The sequence below is a fragment of the Anguilla rostrata genome, chromosome 14 (assembly GCF_018555375.3).
Source record: "Anguilla rostrata isolate EN2019 chromosome 14, ASM1855537v3, whole genome shotgun sequence".
Taxonomy (NCBI): Eukaryota; Metazoa; Chordata; class Actinopteri; order Anguilliformes; family Anguillidae; genus Anguilla; species Anguilla rostrata.
The window spans coordinates 29103972-29130509 of record NC_057946.1 but is presented as its reverse complement, the minus strand read 5'-3'; the positions used below and the strand labels follow the sequence as shown (position 1 = coordinate 29130509).

Below are 26538 nucleotides of genomic sequence, written 5' to 3'. Positions count from 1 at the left end.
TTTCCTGTAATGGAGGAATGATGGGGTGCGATTATCAGCTCGCCCGTGTGGTGAGGCCAGAGGCAAAAAAAAGGCAATTAGCTGCTTCAGGGGATACGGACCCCACCAAGGCAGAGAAGGGAGAGTACGCTAGCTTTTGATTGGCCCGTTTTAATGAGAAAATACTGGCCTGCAACCGGTTTTGTTAGTGATCGAATACTGGCCTGTGACTGAAGAATCTTTGCAACTGAACCTCACCTCGTTGGAATGCTGGACAATGATTGGGCCTGTCTGGGTTGCTGGACAGTGATTGGGCCTGTCGGGGTTGCTGGACAATGATTGGGCCTGTCGGGGTTGCTCAGTGCTGGAATGGTGGACTGTGACTGGACAGTCAGTCTCAGAATGGTGGACTGTGACTGGACAGTGCTAGAATGGTGGACTGTGACTGGACAGTCAGTCTCAGAATGGTGGACTGTGACTGGACAGTGCTGGAATGGTGGACTGTGACTGGACAGTGGGTGTTGGAATGAATGAAATGGCAGGACAGAGGGATTAGGGTAAGGGCCCCTGTAGGGAAAGGCCTGTATGCCAGCAGCACAGAAGGAGGCCATTTACTCACTGTTATCTACTAATATTGCATTCAATTTTCAGCCATGTTGCTGTGGAAGCACCACAAATACCCATGCTCGAGTAGTTCACAATAAGTGAACTACATTATTCATGTTAAGTATTTCCTTTAATTATTTTGGTACAATTAAGGAAGCATTCCTCCAAATTTAGTTGACAGTTGCAAAAAAATAAATAAAAATTACGTAAGGGGGAATTTGAATGTAAAAATCCCCTGAGGTACCTCAACTGTTGAATTGCGACACCTTTTTTTTTTTCTTGAGGAAGCTGTCAGTGGCAACCGGCTGAAAATTTATCTCATTTTTGAAAGAGATTTTCTCCTCCTGTGAGGATTTCAGCTCATCGGCGTGATTTGGTACGGTGAAGGGGATTAGGGCCTGGCTAATTCACATTGATTATTTTAATGAAAGTGCGCCAGTTTTCCCAAGGAAATTACTTGATCAATGTTTTTCAATCACATAATGATTGGTCACATTTATATAGTGACTTTCAGGATTTGAAAGCAAAAGGGGGAGACTTCACCGCATCCATACCCCTAATGTGTTGTAAAAGATGCGCGGCAGCCATTTTGTGTCAGAATGCTCACTGGGGCAGTGTAGACGACACCGCGGCTGTCTTTTCATGCTGTTTATATTTGGCCTTCCTGAGTGTGTGTTTCAGCACACGATCCTGCGTTTGACCTTGTCTGTTTCTGCATGAAGACCCAAAATAGCCTCCATTAGACAGCCAGAGTCCCCCACACAGTCTTACATGCCAGTGTGGGGGCATTGTCTGGGCTGGGGAGGAGTGGAGGGGGCTGCTAATATGTAGCTTTTATCAGTTATCTACACGCACACACACACACCCAAACACACACAGACACACACATACACACACGCACATGCACACATGCACACATACACACACACACACACACACATAAGAGCACACAATCACATGCACAAAGCATCTGTGGTACATGAATTCTGGAAGTTACAACAGAGTGTTAAAACAGCGCCCTAGGGTGCGAAGCAGCAGCACTCGCGACACACACACACACACACAAACACACACACTAACACACACACACACATCACTGTGTGAGAAAGAGCAAAGAGAGAGAAAGAGGCAGACAGAGAGAAAGTGTGAGATAATGTTGTGTACAGTTCTATTATATAATTAGTGAATGTACTCTTGTATATTGTTTTTGCAAGGTACAATTTAACTTATTTTCTCATTGTAAAAGTTAATGTTATCCCATTGCAGCTGCCACTCACCATTTTTTATAACATTTAACAGTGTCAGAAATTAATATAAAGACAGGGTGTGACTGTAATACAGACGGTGACTGTCTAAATGTGAACAGAGAGCACGCCTCACCCCCAAACCCCCCTCCCCCACCCCACCATATATCATGCACGCTCTCCACTGTACATTTCTCTGCCGAACCATGCCATTTATTAACTCTGGCCCGGTTTTCCATATTTTATCCCAGGATCATGCTACTGACCTGGAAACGCAGAATAGGGTGCGGGGGTGGGGGGTGGAGTAGGATTGGGGGATGGGTATAGCGAAAATCGATGTGTGACAAACACATCTGTTTGTCTCTGACAGCAGTCCCACATCTGCAGCAGGGGCTAGCTGGGAGGTGGGGAGAGGTGTCATCTTGAGCTTAAATGTGTGTATGGTGTGTGTGCGTATGTGTGTGTGGTGTGTGTGTATGTGTATGGTGTGTGTGTGTGTGTGTTGCAAGTGTGTGTGTGTGTGCGCGTGTGTGTGCATGCATGTGCGTGTGTGTGCTCATAGAGGAAAGCACTGGCGTACACCACACACACGCACACACACACACCAGAGTTAGCGACCTTGTCAGTCAGAATGCAGAATATATGCAAACTGAGTCCTTACGTAACTGAATGCACAATGAGCACACAGCCTGTCTCGGTTTGTCAGTCCCCTGCCCGATTCCCCACACAGCAGGAGTCTGTTGAGGCTGATACACCCTGGCAACCACACGCTCGCCCCAAACGCTCTTCCTTAAAGCAAGGATGCACAAATGGGCAGAAGCTCAACTGTGGGATATGGGGAAGAGAGGGAAAAGGTGAATGTCCGTTTTTCCTGTACCTTCCCTATCCCTCCTGCCACCCCACCACGGCAAAAGGGTCCCTCTGGACTAAGGTGAGGTGTGGGGAAGAATGAATAAAAATAAGCATCTCGTAAATGCAGGTGGGTTGCTAAGCAACGGTCGCCAGGCACCCTGCTGAAGCTATAAGGTGAGAAGTGGGAGAGGAAATGAGGGCAGGAGACATCATCGGAATGGGGAGGTGTGGGAAGGGGGTGGCTGCAGTGGTGTGGAGGACCGCATCTGTGAATGAACACCAGGGGAATACACACTGAGTCTCAGAATGTATCTGAGAGCGAGAGAGAGAGAGAGAGAGGGAGAGAGAGAGGGGAGGGGGGGAGAGGGAGGGGGAGGGAGAGGAGAGAGAGAGCTAGGGAGAGAGAGAGAGAGAGAAAGAGAGAGGGGGGAAGAGGGAGGGAGAGAGAGAGAGAGGGGGAAGAGGGAGAAAGAGAGAGGGCAGGGCAGCACATGGTGTTCTTTTGTGTTAGGGTGTGATGACTGTTATCAACCCCAAATTTGGCATATCCAACTCAAAATAAGATGAAGATTCGAAGGAAGGGGAACACCCTTAGTAGCCATACCCTCTAGCATTTAACCCAGAAATGTTTCGGTAAACATCTGTCTACACAGCAGCACGTTCTGCACATCATCAAGCCCTGCAGGCCCTACTACACAAACGCATGTGATCTTAGTAAATTGCTACGAGTAAAGTTTGTTTTTTTGCTTACTTCCGCTAAACATTTGTCAGCTAACGAGCTCCAAGGCCGTGTGTTTTATTCGCAGCTGTCAGAGCACGGACCGTTAAGCCTCTTTACGGGAACGGCATCGCTGAGCAACTGCGTGCGGCGGGCAGAGTCAGCGGTACGGCCGCGTGATTGGCCGTTTTGGGGTGGGGGGGGGTGGGGGGGTCGGATGAAGTAAGCAAACCGTCTCGCCTGCCCTGGGACGTCTTGCAGGTTCCTGTCCGTGTGTCTCTGGTGTCCCTGGATCAAAGAGGCCTTTCCTCAGAACTGAGGCGAGCGCTTAGAGACAGAGGGAATGTTTCATTTTCATTTGGCACTGAATACTGAACACAGAAGAGGGAAGTGCAGCCATAGACCTTTCAGTGAGATGTGTGTGTGTTCAGTAGCACTGAGCCCTGCACTCTTTCCATGGCTTGAATGGAGATTACCCATCACACTCCTGAGCACACACATATACACACCCAACAGTACTCACAAACATACACACACTAGTCTTACACAACCATGGACTGCTGTACGCTCATAGACACACAACTCGACTACGTGCTACTGTATACAACAACACACTGCTGAACACAGATATGCACACTGCTTTACAAACACACGTACACAGACACTGCTGTACACGACCACACTGTAAGCACTAATTACTGTAAGCACACACGCACACACTCAGAAACACACACACACGCACACCCGCACACACACAGTTTCTCTGGCCTGCTTTACTCCCTGCTGTCCTTGAGCTGAGCTGCTTTCCTGGCCGTGTGGGACTCTGCATTTTCTCCCACGCTGGAGGTGTGACGGGGCCTCTGACCACCTGTGCCGACCGCACCTGTTTCGGTAAACGCTCACTCAGGTACGGCGTGGCTGACGGGGCCCAGGGCCAGGCATGCTCCTGCCGTCTCTCTGCCTCCGGAGCAGGAGGACAGAGCTGGGTCCTACCACCCTCAGCCCCACGTCACACAGAGAAAACAGAGCCAAAATGGCCACCGTTAGTCACGTGTGCCCCCTGGTCAGAACACAGTGCCAACACACTACGACCATCCGAGCCCCCAGCCAAAGAACGCAGAGCCAATATGGCTTACTGTCTGAGTTACCATAGGCCACCTCAGCACACAGTCAGAGCTAGAGCCCAGAGCCAACATGGCCACCAGGGCGATCATTTTGTGCCTTGTCTTTTCAGTTTCTCAGCTGACTCAGTTGACATCTGATCGAATGCCCCCAAGGCAGATCTAGAATCAGGTGCTCCTGCTAAACGGCCCACCGATGAGTCTGAACAGGTCTGTGGGAAACTGATGAATATAAAGCAGATTTGAAAAGATACCTGCTAGTAACGAAACTGAGTGATTGCACCTTTAAGCACTGTGGTCATTTCACTTGAGTGGAAGAGGACGGTGGATTGGGAAACCAGGGTTCAGTCTCATTAGGCTTTTGGCCTCTTTATTTGTTTTTCTGGAGCATTACAGGCGAGTCTGTGGTTCAATCCCGTCATAGCGCTTTCTCAGTTGTGGTACCGTTGTTTATCCGTTAATCTCTCTGTTCTATACCCGCCAAAATAAAAAAAGAGGGAAGGCTGTCGCACAAAAAACAAATATGTCAGCCTACCTGCACTTTCAAATGGCCTTCTCCAAAGCCTTTTACACACAAATGGGTTTAAGTCTTTAAATCAAGACTGAAAAAAAAACTGCTCAGTAGTCTCTCCTTCCACACCTGTAATCCAAATCTTATACCAAATCTTAAACTGCAGCCTCGAGCAGCTTATGTATAAACCACGCTCTCCTATGGTAAATGCTGACTGGTTGACCCTGGAGGTATCAGAGCTCACGTGAGATGTTTAACAAGAGTCTGGCTCATTCGCCCTCGTGGTCTCCCAGCCAGGCCCGGGAGGGGGACGAGCGGGGGACGAGCGGGTCGATTTTATCCTATTTTGTTTTCCTCCTGAACAGAGAGCTCATCTATGGAGCGCTTTGTGACAGGCCAAGGTGACAGGAAGTCACAGCGCTCAATAAATCCCGTCCAGTCAGTACGCTTGATCAATCCGGTGCTAATGAAGGTCTCAACCTCTCTGACGGTCTTTTTTGGAAGCCCCAAAAGGTTCATGGACTTGCGAATAGATCTGAAATTACAAGATTGGGGGGTCGTTGGAGGTAGTCTTTGATTTGTGCAACATTTACCTTGAAGAACATTTCACCTCTGATGCCTTGTTCTGCCGACAAAACTCACCTCAAATACTTTTTGTTATCTACTTTATTAATCCCTTTAAAGCCTCATTAAAAAGATTCTGCTAATCCCCTTCCTAATTTAAAACTGAGGTTGTTTACCCTTTTTTGGACTTTTTAAAGAGCTTCAATATAACCTTGTGGAACCAGACAGACAAATGTGGCGTGACAGAAGAACTGAAAAACATTACTCTGAAAAAAAATGTTTATTAGATAAACCTAAATTTTTTACTTTAATTTGTTACACCTATATTTATTTGGTCTTCTCAAATTAAAATTTTATTTAATTTGAATGAGCCTAAATTATTCATGATTCATACTCTTTAAAACCTTTGTTCTATATATCCCAGCATCCTGTTTGCCTGTACTTGGGCACAATGTCCAGATGGAGATAAACTACCACACAAGCCTTTTCCAAACTCAGCACATTTCTAATTCAGTCCCCTTTTCCTTGTAGTAATCCTGTCTTACATTTTTAATGGAGGGGTGAGGGAGGGAGGGGGGTCACTCAGACAGTGGAGGAAGGATCCCCTCTTTACACTAGTATGTGGAGGAGTATGTCGAGACTTGGCCCTATTTTTTGGGAGTAGATTTTTTTTCCTTTTGATTCATGAGAATCAAAATGGGTGGGGGGACCCATTTCAGCTACAAAGTAACTTGTCCATAATTAAATCTGTCATTCAATTGTTTATTAAAAACAACAAAAATGTGTTTTTAAATTATTATTAATGATTATTAGTTCTGCGGTGCACTCCAGGTTTTTGGTGTGTTTTTATCGTTGATTGGCTGGAATTCACACTTTGCATTTAAAAGCCTAAAATTAGCTGTTGATTTCTGCAGACACTGCAGGACTGGAGTTAAACCTTCAGACACTGTGGCCCCCCAGGACTGGAGTTAAACCTGCAGTGGCCCCTCAAGACTGTAGTTAAACCTCACATACTGTGGCCCCCCCAAGACTAGAGTTAAACCTGAAAGGTCTAACACCCGTGTTTAAAAACTGGTGCTATGCTAAGAGCCTAATGGGGTGAAAGGTGTTAAGATGCGGAAGTGGGGATTGGGGGGGGGGGGTCTGAGTCTCAGAAGAGGAGGGGGAGGAGGAGGAGGAGGAGGCTCATAGCCAGAGACAGTGGTGCCACACTGAGGCTCATTCCGACATTAATATTTGATGTTAAGACCAGATGAAAAGGGGATTAAAGTGGCACGCGATTGGAGAGGTGTCCCAGAGTGGGCGGGGTACTAGGGAAGATTGGGGGCATGTTCTCTAATGTGGGTGCGGCACCGTGACAGAGTGAGAGAGAGAGCCCATTCTTAATGTAATGTAATGTTAATCTGAACTAGGGAGCACTTTCAAAGGAGCTATCATTTCCCCCCCTCCCCCCCACACACCCACACGCACACGCACACAAGCGCAAGCACACACATACACAAGCACATACACGTACACACAAACATGCACACGCATGCACTTGGAATGCGGGAATATTCTTCAGCGCGCAGCCCATCGCCCCGCATTCTGTTACCATGGTAACTTCATGGGGCTGAAATGAAGGACCAGACTGTGCATGTGTGTGTGTGTGTGTGTGCGTGTGTCTTCTCTTGGCTTGTGAAATGCAGTTTTCCCTGTTCAGAAATTGACAGAGAATGGAAATGGCTGTGATCCCATCTGTCACGGACACAGAGCAAGTGCCCCTTTCTTTTTGTCCCCTCAAGGGAAAACTCTTTAAATTGTTGCTTGTTAAATCTTTTTTATCAATAAAAAGGCATTTCCTAGTGTAAGGAGTTCTTGTCGGTCATTAATGAATTTTTTTTTGTGTGTGACCTGCACACTGCTGCGTGCTGTTCGTTTAGGCGAGGTATACCTAGATTTCATTACCAGATTTATCGATCGATTGTGTGTGAGGTAAGCTAAGGGTTTGGTCCTCACAGTACAGGCTAACAGCTACATTCTCAATGGCCCAAGAATTAGAGCGGCTAATTGCTAAATGTGAATAAAGGCTTTGTGCTAATTCTGATAATTAGCTGTAACAACGTCCCCCGAGAACCTCCAGCAAAAGCATCTTTGGAAGCTTGAAAATAGAGTGCAGGTTTTTTAAATTTCTTTTTCGAGCACTTAGAATTTGTCGATAAACCCTAATAACCATTCGAAACAGTTTATCTCTCAAAGCGATCTGGAGAATTCTACAGAGGAGGGCTGCTCATGGAAGGTATACACAGAGATGGAAAGGCTAGCCCTAATGAGGCAGTAATGTCAAATTTTGAATGTAAGGACATTCACTTGATGTATTTTTGCATATTCACTTGTCCTCAGTCATTTTTTAAAGTATTTATTTCCTTGTTGCTGAATTAGATTCATATTACCAAATAAAACATACAACTAGGGCTGTAGACTTTGTTATGCACACACACTACAAACTGTAAAGCAGCTTTTATATTTTGCAAATCATGCAGCTTTTACAGTCACATTTGATAATGTAAGACTTAAACCATATTTAGGAGCATTTTTGAATTTGCCCTGAATCTTGTTTGGTGAATGTAGCAAAGATGCTTCCAGATGTCAGTTTGTTAACTTGGTCAGGCTGTTTCCCTGTTTCTTTTTGCCTATTTTATCGGCTACTTTGCCTTCTGCTCTCAACCTAGTCTAGTCACTACTATCTCTTAGTAATTTTGTTACTATGGAGACCAACTTTTACTGTATGACACCACCGAGCAAAAGCAGGCCTGCTATGCCACGTTGCCATGGAAACTCAGCAGTTGTTGAACCCATGGGAGCAGAGGGGGAGTGAGTAGGTGTTGTAGCGTAGGCGTTATATTAGATGACCCCATTAAGTAATGTGCTATGAGCCATTTAGGACCAAATTTACAAATATCTCACCTCAAAATGTAACAAATGACAAATATAGCACTCCTCCTCTCCTAATCGCTCACTTGTTACTTTTATGGATTTTGAATATAAAGCGAGCTAGTTTGGGGAAGGCCCTTTCCTGTTTCAGCATGACAATATAACAAGGTCCATATAGAAACAGTTTTGTTGAGAATGGTGTGGAAGAACCTGACTGGCTACATGGAACCCTGACCTCAACCCCATCCAACACCTTTTGGATCAATTGGAAAGCCAACTGTGAGCCAGGCCTATTCGCCCATTCAGTGCCCAACCTCACTAATGCTGTTCTGGCTGAATGGAAGCAAGTCCCTACAGCCATATTCATGCCCATAATTTTGGATGAGATGATGGATGTCAGGTGTCCACATACTTCCGGCCATGTTGTGTATTTGGAAGAATGTAAGAAATGTGAGGACTACATTGCTGGCTGCTTGGCTGAAAAGATAATCACCCGAAAACAGGAAGTAAATCCAGTCACTCGCGGCTCAGAAGAGCTACACACGTCTTATTTATTATTAATGCCAGCGATGCTTCTCTAAGGTAATGGGAGGGGTGCGGTGGCTTCAGCAGAGGGAGAAGCAGAAGCAGTGGTAATTAGCAGTTCTCACACATCCCTCCTCTAGAGATTCGATAAGGCAGGTCTCGGAGCCACAAAGGCAGTTTGGTGTGTGTGTGTCATCACCACTTCCACAAAAAACAAACAAAAAAACAAAGCACATAAGGAACCATTGTTACTGTGACCCACATCTGAGGTACCTGGTTGTTCTGACTTAAGTAAACACCACACTCTGTGTGGGGAGCAAAGGGCGCAGGAGTAGGAACACAGTAACACAGCTCACTACTCTGGGTAGCGTAGTGGCGTGATGGAGTAGGATTGGTGAGACCTAATATTTTCAAGGTAAGGTGCATGTGACGTGAAAAGACATACTCGGGCAGTAGATCCCTCGCTTAAAACAAGGTAATGGAATGTAGTTTGATGTCCGTCAACTAAAGAGAAGATAGACTTGGTCAGAGCATGCCTGACTAGAAAAGAGTTCGACCGGGATGAGGGATTCATAGAGAGAGAGAGAAAGAGTGAGGGAGAGAGGGATACAGGGAGAGAGAGAGAGAAAGAGTGAGGGACAGAGGGACACGGGGAGAGAGAGAGAACAAACATGAGATGAGAAGTTTGTTGTTAAACAGGTTCATTAAATTAATAACAGAATGAACAACAAACTAACTCTGGCTGCTTTGAAACATGGGAGACATGGCTCTTTGATTGCCAGTCTGGAGAAAGTTGCTTTCAAAAGGGTGATGGGTTTTTTTGTGTGTGGTGGGGGGCATTTGGACCTGTTATTAATTTTTTGTCTAAAATGATGTAAGTAGGAGTAATACCGGGAGGTAAGTGGAGGCAGCAGGTCTTTGAGCCCATGTGTTACAGGCAGCTGCTCCATCAACCGCCATGTTCACCCACTCATTGTTTCCACCACCCAGGACAGCGGTCATAATGAAGACTTATTACCGCTATTATTATCGCCTTTGTAGCTGGTGTCATTCATCTGGTTTACTTTTGCAGTCCTAAAACTGTCAGTATTGGGGTGGGGGCTGCACTGAGTTCAACAATGATGATCCATCCAACAAGGTACACAAGGCTACCCTGGACCTGAGGTTGAGTAGTTGTTCAGGCTCTGTGACCCTTCAGATCCAGGGTTGAGTAGCTGTTCAGACCCTGTGACCCTTCAGATCCAGGGTTGAGTAGCTGTACAGGCCCTGTGACCCTTCAGATCCAGGGTTGAGTAGCTGTCCAGGCCCTGTGACCCTTCAGATCCAGGGTTGAGTAGCTCTACAGGCCCTGTGACCCTTCAGATCAGGGTTGAGTACTGTCAGGCCTACCTCAGTCCAGGTAGTGTGCCGCTGTGACCCTTCAGATCCAGGGTTGAGTATCTGTCCAGGCCCTGTGACCCTTCAGATGCAGGGTTGAGTATCTGTCCAGGCCCTGTGACCCTTCAGATCCAGGGTTGAGTATCTGTCCAGGCCCTGTGACCCTTCAGATTCAGGGTTGAGTGGCCCAGATATTGTCACATGTCTTAACAGTGTGTGTGTCCTTGCTGTTTTTCAGCTCCGGTGCCTGTGTGTGTAAAACCGGCGTGTTCGGGCCGAAGTGTGATGATTGTTACCCTGGATACTTCAGATTCAGCAGTACCGGATGCCAGACTTGCCAGTGCAACAACCACTCCAGTTACTGCCACCCTCAGTCAGGTAAGAAAGCCAGACCCACACTGCCACCTGCCAAAATATTTAAATCCACACCGTCATCTATTGGCAGGTACACCATTCAAACCCACACTGCCACCTTACAAGTGGGTGATTCATCTGAATCCACACTGCCACCTGCAGGCAACAAACACTCTTTCACAGACAGTCGAAGTGAGAGAATGTGAAGGAGAAGAGAAGGATTGCACTCTTTAATGCACTTTCATATTCACCCAAACGCATTTTAGTACACACACACACACACACACACACACACACACGTGTTCATTGGGTGATGCTCTCTCTCTCTGTCTCCTGTGCTGACAGATTCCATTCAACACAGTGACAGGATTTCCATCCCTTTCTATGGGCAATTCAGGCCCTGCACATTGCAACACTCTGAATATAGCAACCAGCCTCTCAGTGGTGCATTGCAAATTCTTTCATGAAATGTCTTCCAGCCTTCAATATAAACAAGACCGTACTGGCTCCATCTCTATAGACTTTTATTAAAAATCTGTTCATGGAAGATGGCATTCTAAACATTACCATATTTCCTTTCAACACATATGAACTTCCTGTCCATTCAAATAAAAAATAAAAACTGTTAGCATTGCATTGTGTTCAGTTCAGCTAGAGTTAATTTTGTACGATGGACTATGGAGAAAAAGTGTTTCTCATTTAATAAGATGGGGAGATGTATTGCATCTCCTGAATCACGCATTCCCACAGGCATTAGATCTGTGTGAACACTGCGCATCTTGCAAAAAGTCAGGGCCGCCCTCTCTTCAGATGAGTTTGCGTTGACCGTAGTTCAAGTAGACAGCAGGTGAGTTATTATTTTGGCACGACTGCAGCAGTGAGCCCTTTCTGCAAGCCCCTCTGCGTCTCTGAGGGTGCGATATTGGCCCGTGGCTGATAACGGGCGAATGCTGCTGACTGATTATTCTCCGCTTGCTGAGCACGTTGGCAGCTCACAGTAATGATCGTATATCAGCTCAGCAGCGTGGCCTTTTCTGATGCCCACCGGAGGGACCCGGGGATTAGTCTGATCTAGGATCAGTTGTACCTTTTAGCACATAGTGGGTAAACTTGAGATGTAGACAGTGCTAAACTGATTCTAGTCCAACGTTTCTTCTCTGAGGTGCTTTTTATGAATATGGGCCCAGGTGCTTTTAGTAGGTTGCTGATTGCCTTAGACCCAGGAAACCCCACACGTCATGGCAAAAACACACCATTCTGCTCATCTAGGAAAATGTGCAAACATTTTCATTCACAAAACTGTCACAAGAATAAAAAAGACATGCCTACGAACACACAGTAAAGTGTATTATAGCCGTGGCTGTGTGCGGGCGTGCCCCACCCACTGGCTGAGAATAAAAAGGAAACGCCTCTTTTCACAGGGCAGCACGTTTCACTCATTATAATACTGGACCGGCTCATTAATAATGTATCAGAGAGCAGTTTGTGGGAGGGGCTCTCAGCCTTGCATATTGATTGATCTGGCTGTCGGCTCCACTAGATTTAATCGAGGAATTGATTTGTGTGCTACTCTGCGGTCCCGACGGTTCGGTGGGTTATGTAGGCTGTTGGAGCAATGCATGCTGGGAGAGACACAGGGTCATGACTGGCAGAGTAGGCTGAGGAAGAATGGCCGCCTCCCCCCCCATAAGTGCGCTCACTGTACCAAACTTCCTGACCCCCTATGGTGGGTGGAGCTACCCTGTGCTTTACAATGTCTGAACTGCCAATCAGAATCTCTTTGCTGTTACTGTGTTGTCTTATTGTGTTTTTTTACTTTGTCACCATGTGTATTCACTCTCTTCCTTGTGGAATCACACTCCAGCAAAAGCTGTCATTGGAATTAAAAAGCACCACAATCGAGTGCAAGGTGTGATATTGCTCAACTCAGCCAAATACCTCACCTGTCTGCTGAACGGAAAATCTATAATACGCCAGCGCCAGGACAGTATGTGTGTGGAAGGCAGTGTGCTGTGAGAGAGAGAGAGGAGGTGTGTGTGTGTGTGTGTGTGCTGGCGTGTGTGTCTGTATGTGTGTGCGTGTGCTTGCGTGTGTGTGTGCGTGTGTGTGTGCATGCAGGTGTACATATGAGTATATATATATGTAAGTTTGAGAAAGACCTTGTTTCCTTCCTCACCTCCCAGTCCTCCTCAGCAAACAGTGATCTCAGGTCAGAGAAAGAGGATACAGGGTGGCAGCCTGATGTCTGCTCCCGTCCCGAGCTCTGATCTGAGATCAGTGTTGCTGCAGAGTAGAGCAGGAGAGATCCAGGGGGGCGCCTCCTTCAGCCTCTGATTCTGGTGTTCTGCAGATGCCAGCTGAGTCTGCTAAGAGTACTGAAGAGCAGACACACCCACTGACGCCCAGTACAGATCTTTCCCATATTTACTGATTTATGGAAATGTGTGTGCGTGTCTGGTATGGTGTCCAGATTAGCCCAGGGGTGGGGGGAGGGGGGTCAACATCACCTGCAGCGACAGACTCAGTGAAGATGGCCCAATCAACCTGCCTCTACTGTAGTGGGTGTGATGCAGTGCCAGCCAATCAGAAGCAATGTGCGATGGGGGAGGTGTTGCGCTTTTACATTAACGTTTGAGCGTTGAGCACATGCTCTTATCCAGAGTGAGTTACACAGCTTGCTTTTTATATGCCATCCATTTATACAGCTGGATATGTTTTTAGCGAAGCAATTAAGGTTAAGTACCTTATTCAAAGGCACAGAGGTACTTGCATCGTTTACAGTGTTTTTTTTTGGAGACTGGAAATTTGCCTAAGCAGTTCTGAGCTACAGTAGTGTTTATACCAGACACTGATCCCACCACCTCATGGGTTTAAGACCTGTTAAAGTATCACTGCCACTGCAATAGCTGCATTGCTTCTATGTCTGTCTGGAGGGAAGACTGTTCAGAGTGAGAGAGAGGGATAGAACTTTTCTCACCATAAATTTAAGAAATTAATATGTGCTAGATTATTTATTCATCTGTGTTTTGGTAACATTAGTGGATACTTGTCAAACTAATTAAGCAAATGAAATTAAACAGAGAGAACGAGTGTGGGTGGGTGCACACTCTCGATGTGTGAGAAATTACACAGCTGAGCAAAAGATGACAATTTGCATTTCATCAAAATAAATGATAGATCATGTGACCTGACCACATGACCCCCTGTCCCCTCAAACCAGGAACTGTGGGCTATGCTGTTAACTGAGCATAGAGCTGGAATGACTAGACTGGTTTCATTAACCGCAGAGCTGCAGAATGTGCACTGCAGTAGATCTGCCCACTGTCGTGTCAGATGAAGTCTGACCCAGTACCACAGAACAGTGTTTCTACTACATTAGATGTCTGTGGCACCTCACCCTGAAATTAATCAGATCTCTTTATCTCTCTCGTTTAATGTTTAGAATTGTCCATATTGGTACACACACATGCAGGCTATTTACACAACATGTCACATTTGTGTCCCTTCGTTAATCGTGTTCTCATTAATTAATCAGCGCGTCGCCCTTGTTCATTAGCAGGGTGCAGCTGCTCGTTTGCGGTTTGATTGCGTATTGTACCAGGGCTGTGGCTCGTCATGTCAGACACTCTCTCAATTAGCCCCTCATTCTTTCTGTTCTTCAGTCCCACACACACAGAGGCAGATTCATCAAACCGTTCTTCAGCCTGCAGTCAGTGCACCAGCAGTCCGTCCTGTCCCTTCACCCTGATCTGCAAAAACTCAGGAAACTAGCCAACATTTGAGTTTTGGAATATTATAAAACACGATTCTCAAAACCCCATTCTCAAACCTTTTCTTAAATTCTTCTTACTTTGGTCCATGAAGACACTCTCTATCCCCAAGGCATGATTAGCCAAGTATTTAACAAGCAAATAAGCCATTGCTAAATGTTGAGTTTGACTGTGCTTTTGGGTCTATATGTGGCATTGCCAATCATCAACATTAGTAGCTTGTTATCAATAAACGAGATGAAGTATGTGTTCCCGAAATGTTTATTATTGTATACTAAAACTAAGTCTAAAACTAGGTGTGCTAGTTATTTTTAATAGTTTGTTATTATAATTAAAATCAATAGCCTATTTAGGCCTATAATTGTGCTGATATACATTTTGGTGTTAATATGAGGTCTATAACTAGCTACCTAAATTGACTTTGTATAAATAATAAAGCATTCTAAATATAAAACTCTTGCATATATGCCTTTATGCTTGTTTCCAAATACACATAAAATCTGACTGTACAAAGTACAAATACAAATAGATTTTAAAAAAAATTAAGAACACCAAAATGTTTGTGGGAAAGTGAAGGCTTTAACAACACAAGTGACCATATCTGGAAGCATGCACCACTGTGGGTTAACCTGACTTCAGGGCCAAATTTCACATTTTATGCAGTCAGACAGCTGGAAATTTAATCCCACATCAGGCTCACAAATAAGTGATTAGATTGTTCTTCACTGAACCTTCTAATGCTGATGTAACAATTACTGCTGATAAGTGAAGGCAGTGGAGTTCTAGAACACTGACTTAACAGTCATTCCAATAAACCTACTCTTCAAAGGGTTAAAGGTACAGCAGACACCTGGCATTTTAACATAATTATAATTATTATTTGCAGGTCCCTAAACCTCTGCACCATTCGTGCATAAATCATGCAGACTTCATCTCGTAAAAAGCTTTTGTCCCACAGTGCTATTTGGTCCCTTTCCACCTCATTGATTTTTATTTAAATTTTATGGCTTATGCAGTGTAAGATCTAGCTCTAAATCACAAATGCGGAACCGCCAACTCAGAGGAAGGGCCCGAGAGCAAATTCTCCCACTTAAGGATGCAGATTGCTTGTTTTCATTTGTCTGTAGGACTAGAACACTTTTCATTGATGTGCAGTGTCACCTTGACCATAGCTAGCAGTTGGGGCTAGTTCTTTGTAAACCAGGACAGTGTGAGCGGGTACTCTCCTTGCCAAGCAAGGTAATTCAATAATCAAATGCTTACTGAAAGTTGTGAAGTGCAAGGGATGGGTATTGGTATGATTGATGATTCTTTTGTCATTGATTATCGATCAAAGATCTGTAACTGCCTTCACTGTTCTCGGTTAGAGTTGTTTCAGTGGCCAAGTCCATCGGCCAGTCGACTCTCAAGTCCATACAATCTACCTGTGTGACTGGGGGCTCAGTTTCCCGATCTCGCACTTTCTGTACTTTGAGCTCATCTCTTATCAGTGAGCCCCTGCTGTCCCCCTGCCTAAAAATACTAAACTAGGGCACACTGTCCACTCGCCGCTATTTAGAAAAAAAAAGTCCTTTCAGTGAATCCCTGGGGTTAACCCTGCCTTCGCTGTGAGAAGACCCTGATGCTAAGGACAGATGAGGCCTTGGTTTGGCTCGGGTTCGACTGCTGAGGCGCCGCGCTGAACATTCATTCCAAAAATAAATGTCTAGAAAATGAGGGCAGGTTAGGTCCTCAGCCTTGGCTTTGTCATCAGTGGTGCACTGTTGGCCCCGTCCCGCCTGGCTTTAACCATTTAAGGTGTAAGATCACAAATATCTGATTAGGGTTCTAGAACACTAAGAATTTTGAAGAAAAAAAAACATTCCAAATTTTGTAAACAAAATGGTGCTGTTTTAATGACTAGTAATATATAACTAAATTGTTTTAAATAGTAATTGCTTTGGTTAATCAGCAATATATTCTGAGTAAGTCATTTAGCATGTAGTGAAAAAGATGGTACTGTGTGGCCTGTAGGGTGTAAAACAGTCACTGGCTCTCCTATAGTACTGTGTGGACTGTAGCATGCTTCAGCTACAGCTACAGTGCTCATGGTTTACAGGTACAGTTGTCACAAAGGCACAAGGGGGAAATTTTTAGCAGGGGGAAATGTTTCAAAAAATTTCCCACATGTAGCGCTGCTCTTAAGCCCCGCCCCATTGATTTTGGCTGGTGAAATCATTGATGCGCATTATTTACCATACAGTTGTTCCTTGGCTTTTTATCTGCTCAGTCACATGATGATGTGAACACTGACAACCCCCCATTATTTTCCTTTCTAATAACCGTGTGTGCGTGCTGTGTGCGTTCGCCCCTCCGTCCGCGTCCCCCTCGGCCGTGGTCTCCATGGCGATGTGGTTCCCAGCAGCTGGATGGCACCTCTTGCCAGCGCACAGGCCACCTCTGACGATGTTATTACTTTTTTCTTTCAGGCATCTGTCTGGACTGTCAGGACAACACAAAAGGCCCCGGCTGTGAGGAGTGTGGCGAGGGTTTCTACAGGAGGCCGGGGGCTGCCCTGACAGATGCCTGCATCGCCTGCCCCTGCGCCCTCAACACCTCCACAGGCACCTGCCGCGATGCGCTGCCGGTGAACCCGCTGCGCTCGCGGTGCGCTAGTGACTAACGCCGCTGTGCGCTAGCGATCTAAGGCTCGGCGTGTTGCCGCTAGCGATTGCAGCTAAGCGCGTCGGCGTGTTGCCGCTAGCGATTGCAGCTGAGCGCCTTGGGCTGCCGCCGTCCCTGTAGCTGCGCAGAAACACGGGGAGGGAGACAGGGCGGCGCTGTGTGCTCTGTGCGCCGTGTTTGACGCAGTGTGTTTCGCTTTTGGCTTTCTGTGGTTTGTGAAGAACCCGCTCTCAGGCAGTCACCTCTTCCTGTTCAGAGAGAAGGACTGCAGACATCTAGGTGTGTGTGTGTGTACAGGGTGCATACATGTGTGTGTGTGTGTGTGTGTGTGTGTGTGTGTGTGTGTGTGTGTGTACGCCTTTGCAGGTCTGTGTGTATGTAGCTTTGTGTGGTGCAGGAGATTTCCTCCTGTGAAGTTAATCTGTAGCTGGGAGAATGGGAACTGCTATTAGAAAATAAGAGCAAGAAGAGGAAGCATTTGTTCTCTTTCTGTTTTTCTGTCCCTTCCTCTCTCTCCCCTGCTGCTTGCTCTCTCTCATGCGGCAGTGCTGTACTTTTTGTGTGTGTATGTGAGTCACTAAGCAGTCTCCTATGCTATTGAACACAAGGCAGTGTTTACCTGCCCTATAGTTAGGACTCTGAGATAAATAATGGTTTGAAATCTAACATGAATGGATGAATGTGTGTGAATGGATTATCTAACTAACTGTGAAACCTGAAAAACCGAACAGGAGGGGAACAACGTGCTTGCGTGCACACGCGTGCGTACATGCGTAATGAGGGAGAGATGGAGAGGCAGCTGTGGAGCTGAAGGGACTGGTTGCCCTGGAAACAGTGATCAGTGAAAAGGAGCCGGCCAGTGGTGCGGGTTACTGGGAGCTGGAGGTGCTGGGGGGAGGAGCGGTGATGGACACTCACTGGACACGCACGCACACACACGCACACACCACCGCCCTGATGCTGTGTGTGTGTGTGTGTGTGTGTGTGTGTGCGCGTACCCAGTGCGTGTTTTTGTGAGCACTTCAAGACCCCTCCCCTTTCACTGGTATATCTAAAGCAGCCATGTGGAACGGCCCACTGGCTTTAGAGTGAGTAACGGACGGGTGGGCGTGGTCTTGTTTTTTCTAATTGACTTTCAGAGAGAACATCCAAATAAGCTAGACAGTCAAGCATTTTTTGATTAAAAATAAATAATTAAGTAATAATAAAATATGATTATTATTATTAGTACTTTTTTTGTTGCTGCTGCTGCTGATCCTTTTAACTACTCTTAGCATTAAATCAGCAAATCATATTGATGTTAATTATAACCATGTGAAAAGAAGTGTTTGTCATTTTTACACATGCACAAATAAAATATTTGAAGGCCGTTTTATAAAATCTATATCCTGGTGCGTCATGCCTTAATTGGGTACAGCTGAATTATTTCACTGTGATGATTCACCTAGCTGGGAGAGGTGAGCCGTGGTTACTGTGTGCGTGTGCGCGCTGCCCAGTTATTATCTGTGGATGATTGACAAAGAGGGTGCTTGTGTTGTGGTTTACTCTCTTCTCTAGCCAGCGACTGATTCAAATGAGGAATGTGTGTATGAGTACATTCTTGTACGTGTGTGTGTGTGTGTGTTCTAGTGGATGACTTGTCTCTAAATTGTGGGTTTGGGGATGTCAGCCACACGTGGTTGACCAGGCACTCACACACATACGCAGTCATGTACATACGCACATACAGAAGCAGTCTGTTACTCACGGTGGCATTTCATTGGCTGACAGATGTCCAGGTCACCTGCTCATGGCCGCTCGTGGTCACGGGTGTGCTGCCTGCGTGCCGTACACTCCCTGTCTGAGAGGAGAGGACACTGTCTCAGTGCAGTGCTGCAAGGCAAGCACACTGGAGCGATCTTATGGAAACACATTACATTACATTACAGATGAGCGCCTTCAAGCGACTTCCACCATAGCATTTACATGTATCCATTATACAGCTGGATATATACTGAAGCATTTCGGTTAGGCTCAAGTACAACAGTGTCCTCGGTCGAACCTGCGACCTTCCGGTTACAAGCCCAGTTCCTTACCCACTGTGCTACACTCCGACTCTTACACAAGTACACACTGGCTGTGTCTGAAAGGTAGTGCAGAGGTTTAAACGTGAGGCTTAAACTCCAGCTAAACACACTGCAGTTGACCTACAGAGGTTTCCCTGAGCTGAGTCCGTTCCATCTGTGCACTTTTGCTCACTCGATCACAGGGATGTCTTTTTTAAATGCATCTCAGCAAATAAAGAGGGAGGCTTTTTTAATTATGTCATTTTGGCTGAGCGCAGATTTTTCCTCCATAAAAACCTCTCAACAATGTCCAATCAGCTTGTGGGTTTTGCTGTGTCATGAGAGAGGTTCTCAAGTGCTCAACGAGGCCTCTGTTCTTAACGAGCTCCCTGAAGCTGATGGTGGGATGGAGAGTGAGGAGTGAGTGATGCACTGCTGTTCGGAGGTCAGTGAGCTGTCATTGCTTTTCTGAGGTCAGTACAGCAATAATAATATAGAAATGAGACGGTATTAACAGTTGTGACATCACATTACTTGAAAAAGAACAGTGAGGCGATCAACAGAGTGCATTGGTGCTGATGGTAATTAGTGGATACTTTCTAGTTAATTAATAAAATAACACTTAAGTTCATGAATTCCAGGAGAATAGCGGTAAAGTGTGCATCATCACTGGTGCTGTTCTGTTGATCCCCAGCTCAGTGTTTGGTGTCAGTGATGACGTTGATGATGTAACCTGCTTTGGTCTGAATGGACAGGCTGATGATGTCACCTGCTTTGGTCTGAATGGACAGGCTGATGATGTCACCTGCTTTGGTCTGAATGGACAGGCTGCGTGTGACTGCTGGCCTTTCGGCGCTTATGGTGGAACTGTCTGGCCTCCCGACACCTCCTCTGTTCCAGGGGGAGCAGAATGTGGGTTGCGCTCATTAGAGAACCCGCTCCATGCTGGCCCCTCCTTAATGCAGGGCTCTCGCGCTCCAGTCTGGAGAGCCCAGGGTCCCGGCTGGTTTTTGTGATCTCTTCTCGATTGCCAGCCAGTTTAGGCCCTGGAAACGAGGTGTGCCGACTCTTCAGCCCATCAGCGTCTTAAATTAAGCGCTGAAGTGCAAGAACGCATCAAAAACCGGCAGACATTCTGGGGTGTTAGTATTAGTTTGAGATCGCTGTCTTAAAGGAACACTTTTAACCTCCATCACACGCTAAAATACCAGACATGCAGGGCCTGATTAAGAGTGTGTGTGTGTGTGTGCGTGTGTGTGGAGTGGTTACTAAGGATCAGTTGAGGTCAGTTTTCCACCCCTCCAAAGTGAGGGTTATGACTGTGAGTTTCCACAGCAACGTGTGAAAATATGAAGCCACATTCCATTAGAGTCGCTGGCTTTTCCCACACAATAATTTGTGTATTTGTGTGTAGATACCATGCATATTTTGAGCTGATAGTGACTCTATTGTTTTTAGTTAGTGTCAACTGTCAGCTGTCTCTCTCTGTGTCAACCTCTCTGCTTCTCCTTCTCTTTTTTGCAAGTAAATGAGTGAATCTACTTATCCCCTCTGAATTCTCCCTTCAGTGTGTGCTTGTGTCTGTGTCTGTGCGTGTGTCTGTACACGCGTTTGTGTCTGCGCTTGCGCTTTTGTCTGTGTTTGTGTCTGTGTCTGTGCATGCGTCTCTGGTGTGTCTAATGTAAATGCTGAGTTTAAGGTCGTAAAGCTAAGCAGAGTTCGCAAGCCTGTGCCAGAGCTGCAGGTTCAGAGCCAAAGGTGTGGAATTTATCAGAGCTGGGAGACAGGGACAGGGGGAGAAACTCAGAGAGGGAGGAGAGAGAATGTGTGTTCTCATTCAGCGCAAGTGTTTATTATCTGTGTTTATTATTATTATTATTATTAGTAGTAGTAGTAGTAGTAGTTGTATATTATTATTATTATTATTATTATTATTAGTAGTAGTAGTAATAATAGTATATTATTATTATTATTATTAGTAGTAGTAGTAGTAGTAATAGTAGTAGTATATTATTATTATTAGTAGTAGTATTAGTAGTAGTAGTTAGTTGTATTTTTTAGTAGTAGTACTTTATATGTAGTTAGTATATTATTAGTAGTGTAGTAGTAGTAAGTAGTAGTATAATTAGTGTAAGTAGTTAGTAAGTATTTATAGAGTAAAGTAGAGAATAGAGAGAGTAGTAGATGTAGTTTATTAGTAGTAGTATAGTGTTATATTATTATTATTATTAGTAGTAGTAGTAGTAGTTGTATATTATTATTAGTAGTAGTAATAGTAGTAGTATATTATTATTAGTAGTAGTAGTAGTAGTAATAGTAGTAGTATATTATTATTATTAGTAGTAGTATTAGTAGTAGTAGAAGTAGTATTTTTGTTGTTGCTGTCCTCAGTTATTCTGCTTAGTGATTATTCATCTCTGTTTATGTTTAAATGTGATACTTGCTGAGATGATATTTACACATTTATTTCCTGCCAATGAAGCATTGTGAATCTTGAGAGAGAGAACATTGAGAAAGAGAAAGAGAAAGAGAAAGAAGAGAGCATAAGGAGAGTGTGGAGAGATTCATAACAATAGAGAGAGAGAGAGAGAGAGGAGACAGAAGAGAGCGAGAGAGAGAGGAGAGATGTGCTGACTGTAGTCCTGACTGGCTCAGTGCAGCTGTTTTGCAGAGAGCTCAGCACGGTGTTAATCGCAGTGACTGTGATCGGTTCAGTGCAGCTGTTTTGCAGAGAGCTCAGCACGGTGTTAATCGCAGTGACTGTGATCGGTTCAGTGCAGCTGTTTTGCAGAGAGTTCAGCACGGTGTTAATCACAGTGACTGTGATCGGTTCAGTGCAGCTGTTTTGCAGAGAGCTCAGCACGGTGTTAATCGCAGTGACTGTGATCGTTATTCACATTCCCAGCAGAGGCTTCACAGAAACAAGCACAGCCTTGCATTCAGCAAGTGCACGTGCAGAGCCTAGGGTGCAAAGCTGCAGGGTCCGGACCGTGCTGCCACTGTTCAGTTTCAGCCCGTGTGTGTGTGTGTGTGCGTGTACGCGTGCAGATACCCTCGGGGCAGGCCTGGTTACAAGGGAGGGGCAACTAAGTTCCTAAAAATGCTGCATGTTGACACTGCTTATAGCTACACGCTAATTTGTCGTCACACCAAAGGTGTGGCACTACTCTGTACTGTAACAGCACATATATGGTATTATAACCCCTGCTGGATTAAGAGAGAGAGCTTACTCTGACTCAGCACGGTTTCAGTCGTCATGGTGTTGAAACGATGGTTCTGCGCAGCTGCTTCTCCTGCCGCTCCGCAGGGGGCTGGCGGGCGTGATGCTGCTGGAATGCCAGGTGGGCTCTGTTGGGATCGGCTGGGCCCGCTGTTGCCACGTCCGCAAAAGCTTACGAACCTGCCGGTGGAAAGAGATTCAAACGTTGTCAGGGCCACTTTAAAAACGAACCACCCCCCAAGCCCAAGCCCCCCCGTCCCCCCGTCCGCCCCCCTTTGCAGTCTCACACAGGGCAGCACGAAGGCGCGAGCCATGCCTGGTCATCAGCGTGCGACCTCCACGCTGATGCTCCATGCACAGCTCTGCCATCCGCCCTGAACGCAGCATCACACACTCGCGCTGTAGATACCGGGAAACAAGGCCCTCCGTGCCACAGTCCACCCTCATCCTCAATAGTGGTGTATTACTGCCATCTGCTGGCGACCGCTGGTACATGCAGTGGATTTTTACATTGATTTTGTTACTCCGATGGCTATGTGGCACTGCTGGTGATTATCAATACGTAGAAACACTTAAGCAACACTTTAGGCAACATTTAAGCATTTGAGTTGTTGTGCTGGTATTGTACGGTATGATATTTGAGTACAGAAGGAGATGAGGTGGGTGCTGAAGTATGTTTTGAAAAATGAAAGTAAAAAACCCAGCTGTGCAGTCTGGGGCGGTAACGCGTGTGTTTGTGTGTTCGTCCTCACAGACAGCGGCAGCAGCGGGGGTGCGGTGTGCGAGCAGTGTCGCGCCGAGTACCAGGGTCCGCTCTGCGATCGCTGCGGGGATGGGTTCTTCCGCTCCGATGGCGCCTGCCGGCCCTGCGACTGCAGCGGGAACGCGGACGCCGCGGCGACGCCCAGCCTGTGCCACCCGGAGACGGGCCGCTGCCTGAGCTGCGCCAACCACACGGCCGGGCCTCGCTGCGAGCGCTGCGCCGACGGGTTCGCCGGGAACGCCCTCGCGCACACCTGCACGCCCACAGGTGAGGGGCGGAGCTGGGCGGGGCAGAGAGGGATCTGGGCGGGGCCAGGAGTGGTTGGTCTGAGTACTGATTATTCAAAGTCATGTCGCATGGCTGAATATCAATGATGCTTCCTGTATGTGGGCATAAATAAAGGTCTTGTGTGTGTGTGTGTGTGTGTGTTGACCAGCAGAGGGCACCAGTGCACCAGTCAGAGAAATTTATGGTCACTTAATATTTTATCGGGGGAGCAGAATTCTGTAACGTCTGTAACGAAAGTTAACTAAATAGAGGCACATTCAAATGACGTAGCATTTAAAACACATAAAATAAATTTTAATATGGACCCTTAAAAATATTTTAAACCATTCTCTAAAAAATAATTTTACAAGACATTGTACAAAAAACATTAACATTTTGAAATATTCTTAAATATTAAATAGATTATTCTAGAGTCAATATCCTTGAAGCCATTTAAAAAGCAATTTAATAGGAGACAGAGGAACCAAAGTCCTCACACCCTAACACTTCCTCTAACCATACCAGTGCACGTCACCGCGACAACCACCCCGGTGACCACGATCACCGGTGACACGGCCACGACCACCGCCATGGCGACCACCACCAACTCCACGGGCGGGCGGACGAGCGCGGCCACCACGCAGTCCCTGCTGACCAGTCTGGGCGGCCCCACGGACAACGCCACGACGACGGTCTCCGAGGTGTCCTGGGCGCAGTTCAACGTGGTGGTGCTGGCGGTGATCATCGTGGCGGTGGTGCTGCTGATGGGCGCGGCCGGCGGGTTCTACAGCTACCGCGAGTACCGCAACCGCAAGCTGAACGCGCCCTTCTGGACCATCGAGCTGAAGGAGGACAACATCAGCTTCAGCAGCTACCACGACAGCATCCCCAACGCCGACGTGTCCGGCCTGCTGGAGGACGAGCCCGGGGAGGCCCCGCCCAACGGCCAGCTGGCCCTCAGCAGCCCCAGGAATGTGTATAAGCCTTAGGCCACGCCCCCTTCCAGAGGCCACACCTCCCTCAGCAGCCCCAGGAATGTGTATAAGCCTTAGGCCACGCCCCCTTCCAGAGGCCACACCTCCCTCAGCAGCCCCAGGAATGTGTATAAGCCTTAGGCCACGCCCCCTTCCAGAGGCCACACCTCCCTCAGCAGCCCCAGGAATGTGTACGAGCCTTAGACCACACCCCCTTCCAGAGGCCACACCTCCCTCAGCAGCCCCAAGAATGTGTATGAGTCCTAGGCCACGCCCCCTTCCAGAGGCCACACCTCCCTCAGCAGTACACGCCTCCATAATCAGCGCCACAAACATGTATAAGCACCTTAGGACACGCTCCCCTTTTCTCTCAGCGGGACACGCCTCCCAATGTCGCCCCACGAACATGACATGCCTTAGGCCACACCCCCTCCCAGAGACCACATCCAGACCCCCCCTCCCAGACATACCCACCCAGGAACTAAGCCTGTGCATGGTCTCTGGGAAGGGGGGCTGTAGCGCAAGAAGAATTAAATCTCTGGAAGGAAAGCAACCAACAATCGCCAAAAAAAGCATATGATTTTTTTTTTTTAAACGATGAAAAGACTTTGCAGAAATGGAATATTGGTTTATTATATTCCGGGACTGGCCTGGAGGACGGCAGTAGTCTAGCAGTCTAAAGTAGTCTGGAGTGAGGCTTGGGGAAGTGAACTACTGCAGGGTGGGCTGCGACGCAGGGATCGGCCTGCGCTCACGGTGGACGGGCACAACTCTCGGGGTCGCGAGATTGCAGACCAAGGGTGGGGGCGGAGAAAGCGATGGCAGACCGGGGGGGGGGGGGGGGGGGGGCAGTGGGGACTACGCTGCCAACGATCTTGAATGCAACATGCAGATTTTTATTTATTATGTTTTCCCCTTTGTTTGGCACCCCTCTGGATAGATTTGTGCCCTAGAAGGTGGTGGTGCGAGGAAGGGGGGTGGGGGGCGATTGGTTCAGGTAAGGGATGGGTTTTTGGCCGGAGGGTGGGGAGGTGCCGCTGTGGATTACAGGTGAAAAAGCATAAATGTGAAGAGTGTGTGGGTACATGTACACACACACGTGCACGCACACACCCGCACACCCTAACACACACGCACAGCTAATTTGTTTTGTTGGAAGGACGGGAATCCAAAGGCTTACAGAATTTCCTGTGTTTTGAGAAATGTGCTAGAAGACAAGAGGAAGACCGTGCCAGAAAAAGATAGAGTAATGTCAACATTCACCCCGTGAGAACTTCCTGGATGAAAATGCACAGCATTGTTTTGTTTTTGTTTGATTGATTTTTTTTTTTTACCGTTTTTTGTTTTTTTTAACAGTTTTTAGCTGTTCATTTGTGGATAAATGTGGCACATGACGATTATTAAGTTTATTATTTTTTTAAATAATCTGTTACTGTAATAAAAACAGTGGGAGTCCAGGCCAGTTGAGAGTGTGCTGCAGCTGCAGTAGTCACTCTCTTTACTGGTGGAAGAGGTTGCCTCGAGGTCAGAGCCCAGCTGGCGGGTCAGCGAATACTTGTATTTATTGCATTTGTACAGTATGTGTAAATGTTGTGGGGCATGTTTGTATCTGTATATGTGTTGGCGTGTTTGTGTGTGTGTGTGTGTGTGTGTGTACAGGTGTGTGTGGCTGTGCGTGTGTGCGTGTGCACGCATCTGTGTGTGTGTGTATGTATATTTGTGTAGGTGTGCGCGTGTGTATGTGTGGTGTGTGTGTGCGTATGTGTGTGTGTGCGTGTGTATGTGTGTGTGTGCATATGTGTGTGTGTGCATGTGTATGTGTGGGCATGTATTACTATCTTTGTGAGAACCAGATGTCCCCACAAGGATAGAAGGAAAATTACGCAAGGTGGGGACCTTTTGCTGGTCCCCACAAGTTCAAGAGGCTGTTTTAGGATTAGGACTTAGGATTAGGGTTAGGGTTACAATTAGGTTAAGGTTAGGCACGTAGTGGTTGGGGTTAGGGTTAGGGTTAAGGGTTACAGAATGAATGTAAGTCAATGGGAAGTCCTCACAAGTATAGCAATACAAA

The 26538-nt window shown here is 46.6% G+C and overlaps 1 protein-coding gene across 1 annotated transcript in view; it reads left to right on the top strand.

Annotated features, from left to right (window-relative positions):
- Window positions 1-25056, top strand: part of LOC135239614 (multiple epidermal growth factor-like domains protein 9) — a 49852-nt gene extending 24796 nt beyond the window's left edge. The window contains exons 3-6 of the mRNA XM_064308413.1: window positions 10649-10788; window positions 17003-17146; window positions 23218-23493; window positions 24019-25056. Coding sequence (XP_064164483.1) covers window positions 10649-10788; window positions 17003-17146; window positions 23218-23493; window positions 24019-24482 — 1024 coding nt within the window. The 3' untranslated portion in view covers window positions 24483-25056. The remainder of the gene's footprint in view (window positions 1-10648; window positions 10789-17002; window positions 17147-23217; window positions 23494-24018) is intronic.
- Window positions 25057-26538: the final 1482 nt, after the last annotated feature.